General features: G+C 55.1%; 1 protein-coding gene across 1 annotated transcript; it reads right to left on the bottom strand.

The window, feature by feature from the left end:
* Positions 1-5,185, bottom strand: SLC31A2 (solute carrier family 31 member 2). The gene is made up of 3 exons (XM_026059748.1): positions 2,789-5,185; positions 1,748-1,937; positions 1-1,036 (listed from the first exon to the last, which is right to left on the bottom strand). Exons 1-3 carry the CDS (start codon positions 2,853-2,855, stop codon positions 868-870), a joined length of 426 nt encoding a protein of 141 aa, XP_025915533.1. The 5' UTR covers positions 2,856-5,185; the 3' UTR covers positions 1-867.
* Between the last annotated feature and the right edge of the window lie 2,563 nt (positions 5,186-7,748).

Here is a 7,748-nt window from a genome sequence, read left to right on the forward strand (position 1 = left end):
CAAAGTGCTGAGGTGCTTTTATTAAAACGGGCATCTCTAGAAGGAAGCAAGAGGCACCCAGCAGCAGTCTGTTGCATCGGCATTGCCGTGCTGGACGCGTCGGTGCAGACGCACGCACCAGCGACGGCAGCTCATCTTCGGCTACATTGACCCAATCCCTGAAAGTGCTAAAAATGAAGTGCAGAGGTGAGTCGGGGTCCACCCACGTCTCTGCCCGCAGTGCTATGTGCATCTGGGCATGCTTGTGCACRGCTTGCTCTCCGGGACCCCAAAAGGCACAGTGTGAAGGGGGTTGGTGGCAGGACCACGCTGCGCAGGGGGATGTTGGCATGCCATCCCCCCTCCCTTGCCTCTCCCCAAGCTTCTCCTTCCCTGAGCATCTTATAAAGATAAACTGAGCATCCAAGAGCCAGCCAGACTCATCACCCACTCAACCTGCACCCTGAGCTGCAGTTGCTCCCTCTGTCCCAYGGCTAAAGGGCCCCAAGATAGGGATGGCCACGTGGCTGAGGCCAGCACGGGTGRTGGGGAGGGAGTGTGGCAGTGCAGCAGGGCAGTGGCAGGCAGTTCAGCTGGGATTTTTTCTCCCCCTGAGCCTCCCTCCCCACCTCAGTCCTGCTGGCAGCAAGGGTTGCAGCAGGAGGTCCTTGSGCTGCTGTTCTGCACAGCAAGGGGACAAGGACAGACCCAGCAGAAGTGACAGCAGCTATTTCAGAAAAGTAGAAGACAAGACGTCGCATTTCCTCTTGACCTCAGCTCACTTGCCGCGGCGGAGGCCTTGAGCATGTCCTCCAGCGTTATCAGCCATGTTCCCAGCAGAAGGGCTGCATCCCCACAGCAGTGACACGGGGACAACTCCCAGCCCATCTAGCCCACGTTGAGCAGTGGGAACACCACGAAGTAACCAAGTGCGGAGCCCACGATCACACCGAGGAAGATCCAGGCGTTGTAGGACATGACAGCCAGCATCACCATGTAACCCACCACCACCTGTATCACGTGGAGCAGTGTCTGGCTGACGTGGTACAGAAACCACCTGTTTGGGGAGGAAGCAAAGCCCCGTTAGCAAGGGGACGACGCTGTCCCACAGTTGGCARCCCCGAGTGCCTGGGAGGTTGTTTGCAGTGTGCAGAGAGGGATCAGGRCCCAGGAACCAAACTGTGAGGCTGCAAACGGCGGTGCAAATAGAAACCCATTTCTACGGGCTGAATTAATGAGCAGCATGTTATTAACGAGCTGGCATTAAGAGGAGCCTCAGGCATCGTCTGGGATTAAATACAAAATGAAAAACCCAGGTCTTGACTCAAACAGCTTGTGCTGGAAGGGAGACTCCTGGGCCAGCCTTGCTTGGTRAGCCTGAGCCAACGCACCGGCAGAGCAGTGCCTGTCCCCATGCCACGCAGACGCGGTGCTCCTGTCCTTCCCACCGTGCCCACGGTGCCTACTGGGGGGCTGTGAGCATTCAATACAGCAGAAAAATTCCTGGGGCGCCTTCCSCTGTATCGCTGTCTGGAAGAGCTGGGACACTCCTCCAGGACAAGGTGCTGAGGCTATAAAGATRCTTCCTTCCCGGGAGCATATTCATCCATAGGTGCGTGTTCACAGGGTTTCTGGTCTATTATGCTGGCTCAGGGGCTCTACACCCCGTCTCCAGTTCAGCGTGGTGGCTCTCTCCCCTGTAAAGCCCTTTGGCCCCTGCCCACGGGACCACTAGCAAGGCGAAAGCCCGCTCCCAGGCGTGCGTTACCTGCCCTGCGTGGTGCCGTGCTGCCCGTGGCTGGTGTCGACRGTCCCCTCGTCCTGCTCTGCCAAGGACTCCTGGCTGAGGCTGTGCGGGATGGACAGCATCGTCCGGTGCAGCACCTTGGCCTTGCCGATCTTCACAGTTTCATAAAGCACGGAGAGCAGCAGGATGACCAGCACGGAGAGCACCATCCCTGCAAGAGAAAAACTCCTTGGCTACCCATCRCCCACCGGACGGAGGCTGGAAGGTGAGTTTGAAGGGATGCAGCASAGCAAGCTGGCTCTGGCAGCCTGGTCCTTCAAAATGCTTGGTGTGATAGGACCCTCCTATGCAGCGCTGTGGGGCGAAGGGGCCGGGATCTGGTGCTGAGCGCTTGGGCAAGTCGTTGGGTAGGATGGAGGGAATGGAGGCTCCCGGAGCACTCTTGAGATCAGAGACTGGGCTAGAGCAACGGGCAGCAGCTTTGTAGTGTTGGAAACCAGGGTATTAAGGCAAATTCGAGCCACCACCCTCTCCATTTCTAAGAAGCGTTTGGGGAGAAGGCTGCTCTGGAAAACAAAGTATCTGTGTATAAACTCGGCATGAAGATGGTGGTTAAAATATGACTTTGGGAGAAAAGATTAAAAAAAAAAAGAAGACAAAAGGAAATGAGAAGCTGAGACTTTCTTATGCCACTGAGTGAATGGGAGACTTGGTTTCAAAGCTTAGTTTGGGTCCTGGAGCGGACAAGCTAATCAACATCATTATTTTCTCCAAAAAGAACAGTTTGGCCTCAGTTGTAAATCCATTTCTCATTAGAAAAAAGATTGCATACATTTTGCGTGTAGGAGGTTTTCTTGTTCATTCAGGGTTTTGCAGGACTGGACCTGCAGTTCCGAATAACGTTTGGTGCCATCCCAACGCACCGGGGAATGCCTGCCACGACCCTGACGGCAGGTGAGGGGGGCTCCTCGCTGGGCGCCGTGTGCGGTGGGCAGCACCCGCCGGCTCGGGACGGCACGGGGAGGGCTCTTTCACCCCACTGCGCTGGGGCTTATGGCCTACCTGTGGGGCTATGGACGCTCCAGAAGTCAAAGAGCAGCACCACCTCGTCCGAGAAGAAGAAGGACATCTGGAAGAGATGTGGAGAAAAGGGAATGCTAGGAACGAGGCTCAGGGTGATGGAGGAGCAATGTCCCCCTCCTCCGGCACTGCTGAACTCCCGCTCTAGACAAGCGTTGCAAGCGCACTAAGCAGCAGAAGTGGTGCAGCAGCTTTTGTGAGTGTTTTGTATCAGCAGAGGGGGACGTCGGCTTACCCACAGCTGGGCTACTGGACAGAAAAGGCACCTGAAGGCCAAGAAAGGGTTGGGCTGCATCTGGATTTCCTCGCCAGCAGCTGTTTCCACCCCGCTCACTGTGTCACCACCCCGGGCTCTGCACAAGGGGAGCAGAGCCGCTAAGTGAGCTCCTCACCATCGCCCAGAGTCTGGGGAAAATGAGGACCCCTGTCTGAGTCTCCCAGATCTTCAGCTGGACAATGCAATCACCACCCCGCTGTTCTCCAAGGGTTCTCCAGCACCTCTCATAGCATGTAACCGACTCATGGTGAAAGATGGAAAAACTCAGAGCAACATGTTCCTTGTCTCCAGCACAAAGTCTGGGATTTGGGAGCCTCTGTTCATCCACGCCAACCTGGCCCTAACCCTGGCTAGCTCTACCAGCAGAGACTGTGGTACAAAGCTGCTTTCTAAGCCCAGCGTGTGGCTACCTGGTGTGAGGAAGCCCCATAACTACGTGGTTAAAAGTGTGAACCAAAAACTGCCTGTGTGCGAGTCAGGTGATGGAGGTGGTGCCCCATAGCAGAAGCAAATGGCCAAGCAACACCGCCAGGCTCCACCACCATTGTCTGCCCTCCTTCTGCAGGTTTGGCATTCCCGGCTGGGGACCGGCCTTTTCATGTTCACAAACCACATGAAGAACGTGCAACTTTTGCTGAATCACAGTGCAAGGTTTCTTCTTCTTTTTCTCTTTTTCTTTTAAATGAGGTTTGCTTCTTTGAGCTGAAAACTGCAAAGGGCAAATTCCAGCGCTGCTCGGCTTTGAGCTGCRCGTGGTCTCGGAGAGCATCTGAGGCTGCGACGCTGCCTGGCGCAGGGGCGCGGAGGCGAGAGTTAGGGAACGTGCTGGGCTCTCCGAGGGTGTTGGAAACCAGTGGCTCTGCAGCAGTGGYTTCCCACTGCAAAAAGCCAGGCCTAGAAAGGTCACTGTAACGAGCTGCGCATGGGGAATGTGGAAGACGATGCCCTTGGCACTCACCAGCTTTGGAGCTTTTATGAGTGTCAATCCCATCCAAGAGAGCCTCGGGGCAGGAGGAGGCTGTAGGTAATGCTCGGGCTTTGTAAGTACGCTGATGCAGCCACAAAACCTGGATGTTGCTCATTTTCTGCCCCATCTCGTGCATTTGAAGGCTAACCTATCTGCCACACGGGCCTTTACTGGGAGGGTCAATCAACCGAATTGCTCAAAGAAGGAATAGCGGTTGGAGGCTTTTAGGTGGCAGCCAGCCTGCTCCGCTCAGCACCCCTGATAGCCTGTCCTGAGCCTGCAACCCTGCTGCCCTTTGGGTCACCAGGTGTAGGAAGGGTCTCCAGGGTGGTGCTCTTCTCCGTGAGAACAGGCAGGCAGAGGAGAGCACCGGGTCCACAACTGAGACTGGGAAAAACCCGAGGCCATGCCGCGATTGCAGTGGAACACACAAAGTGCTGGCAGGAAGCTCTCCCCTGCCAGCCAGAAGAAGGCACGTGGATGTGACAGGGCCAGAAGGGGTGGTGATGGTGAGCTGGGGTTTTGCCAAATTGTGCAATTTTTGTCCAGTTCCTGAAATCAGATGAGGAACTTTGGTGGCTCGGAGATGCTACTGTGTGCACACATCTTCCTCAACAGAAGTGGGTCAGCTGAACTGCCTGAGCTGACTGAAAATCTCGGCCGTGCAAACTGGGCATGGTAACACTGACTTCCAGCAGGACCATTTGTACCTCCAGCAGCTCTTTCAGCATATGTCTAGACTGGCAAGAAAAAGCCTGAGTTCTCCCCAGTGACATGAACCCAAGACTTTACTAACCGGCACATGGTGATAGGACTTCAGAAGGCCTGAAATGATAAGTATGTGGGAGAGACGCAGAGGCTGGTGGGTGCTGTCTGAAGCCTAAAGCAAAACTGGCTTGTGGTTAAAGCAGAAGCCCGGGAACCCTGTGCGTGCCTCTATTTGCACAAGTTTTTCTTGCATTGCCTTGACAAGCTACTTCATCTGAAGCCAAACACGTAACTGCCTGACTTTACCAGAACAGAGGTGGCTCTTCCAGGGAAAACTCCCTGGCAAAGGACGTATCAGTCCCAATGGTGTTTTTCTCCAACCTAGAAATAAGGTTGTTGCTGTTCTGTCTTACATGGGGTCTGCCCAAGACCTACGAAGATATCAAATCCCCTTTGGCCAGTGACACCACTGGATTCTCTTTTGGGATTGGTCGAAGGAGGTATCCAAATGACCCAAAGCAGGCATTTAAGGGAAGGTTAAGAACGTGCATGTGATATTTGCTTTTAGTCGGTGACTAAACCCTGTTTTGAACCATTTTACAGTGTGTCTGAAGGTGAAAAGAGATTTATCATGCTGAAATAGGAGGTGAAAGTATTAGCCCACGGCTCTTCTCTAGCTAAACCACCTACAGAGCTGAGACCACAACTGTCAACTCTTGTTTTCTTTGCCACAAAAACGTGTTCTGGGTTTTTATCCTGCCTTTGGCAAATCTCTCCATGTAAAGAGCCTAGTGAGGGCTCARCACAGGTCTGTACTTAATGCCGGCTAAAACACAGAGGTGGTGGTGGAGGATCTCTAATCCTACCCTCCCCCTAGGAAGAATTTCTCTGCCAGATCTAGTCCAAGTTAGTCATCTCGATGGAGGCACTACCCTTCTTTTGCAAGAGAGACCTGGTTCTTCCCGCATATAACTGCAGAGTTACTGACACGAGCAGATGAGCCAGACGTGCATGGGAGACATGGGGACCTGCCTGAGCCAGAAATATCATCCAATAAACAGAGGTACTCATGCTGCAAACGGGCTCTAATTATACGCTCTGGCCACACATTACCCAAAGTATATTAGCAGGTGCAATTGGCTCACACTTTCAAGCTTCCTTTGGCAACAGATTTATGATAATTAGCCTTTAAAAGAGACTATATTTCTGCTTTGCATGCTTCACCCATTGATCTCCAGTGCTGTGCAATGAGGCGGTAGAACTGTTTTAGGGAAGCAGGAACAGAGGTGATTTGCTGAAGACCTTGCTGCAGCCCGAAGCCAGTTCCTCTAGCCCCGGCGCAAGGCCAGGCAGTTCAGCCTTGTGCCTTTGGGTACCCAGCACACTTGTGAGGCCAAAACGATGCTCCTTGGGCCAACAACCCCTCATTTCTCTCCTCTCTTAGGTGGATGGGGAGCTGGCTTGGCCCCGTGCAGGTTGGAGATGCTTGCACGGGCATGCTGCTGACTCAGCAGCCAGGTTGGGGCAACATACCTCAAAGCCTCCTTGGCGAAGGCTCCCTTGCCTCCCCGCGGGGGGAGCAAGGCTTAACCCCATCCAGCAACCTAAGGCTCTGCTGTTACACAGCAGTGCATCCACGTGGGCTGTCCCTAAAGCGACGCTATACTGCAATTTTTAGGGAGACAACAGCCACGCTGATTGCGGCCAACACCCAGCTGTGCGAGATAGGACATGCGAAGGTCAAGAGGGTTAAGTCCTAAAAAATATCCCCCTTTGCAAGAGGTGAACCAAGCTGCCAGGGCGATACTCTGTAAGGTACGACCGCAGACCAAGGAATATCGGGCAGCAGGACTGGGGCCTGTCCTCACCACCTTGCAAGTGGCACTAGCGCAGCACTGATTCAGCAGGCAGCTGTCTAAGGCTTGATCTAGGCGTCTCCTCGGCGCGTTGCATGTATTTATACATGTAAACAAGGCTGCTGGAAAACGTCCTACGCTGCACCTGCTCTTGTGCACAACAGAGCCATTGAATGGCTTAATCCACCGCCGTTTGGGGTGGCTCTTTGCTACCAAGTGAAGAGTACTGCTCGCTTGGAGCACCTCGGTCTGGTCCATCCGTGGTGGAGCTGCGTAGCCCCAGCGCCTGGCTGGTGCATCCYACGGCGAGGCTGACCAGCTGCTCCGGTTCATCGGGGACATCTGGGCCCTGCATCTCGGGACCAGCCTGACTCAGTGCATAAAGCGGACCTCAAATTTGCAAAAAAGCATTGGTAGCTTGACATCATTGTGGCTATGGTGGCCAGCTCGGAGCCACAGCCCTGCACGGGGAACGGCCTGGGAAGGTGTCCCCATGCCCAGGGAGGCTCCTGTGAGCCCCCACAGCCCACAGTGCAAGCCACGCTCCAGACTTTGCAGGGACACAGCTGCGGGGGCCTGCGCCAGCGGATCTGGGAGCAGCCGAGACACGGTAGCTGCCAACATCAGCCCATGGCTGAGCTCAGTAAATGAAGTAAGACTGCTGCAGGCGATGATTTAAGGCGTGTGGCAAGACTGGAGCTCCCGCTGCGAGTTTCTGCCGTAGCTCCATGCCCGCAGCAGCCTCTGCGTAGGCGACGAGAGAGCCGCCGGGGTGGGGACGCGGCGGGGCGAGGGGGCGAGGGGCAGGCAAACAACACAAGCCGCGTTCAGCTCGCCGGGGCCGCTTCTGCTTGCAGGCTCTCGCGCAACGCCAGCCCCGCCGCGGAGGCGAAGCACGGGGCAAAACAGGAACCGGACGGAGCGAGGCTCCTCGCAGGGAGACGGGCAGTGCTGACGGGCAAAGGGAATTACAGGGCTGCAGCCTTTAAACACCGCTCGTTTGCACGGCGATTCGGGCGCAAAGCGGCGGAGTTGGAAAGGGCTGATTTAAGCGAAGCAGATGTGCTGTCACTTCCCCTCCCCAGCCCCAGCAGTAAACAAGAGAGGAGGAAGGGCCTTGCCAGAGGCCAAGCA

The sequence above is a fragment of the Apteryx rowi genome, unplaced genomic scaffold, assembly GCF_003343035.1.
Source record: "Apteryx rowi isolate R43461 unplaced genomic scaffold, aptRow1 scaffold_16, whole genome shotgun sequence".
Lineage (NCBI taxonomy): Eukaryota > Metazoa > Chordata > Aves > Apterygiformes > Apterygidae > Apteryx > Apteryx rowi.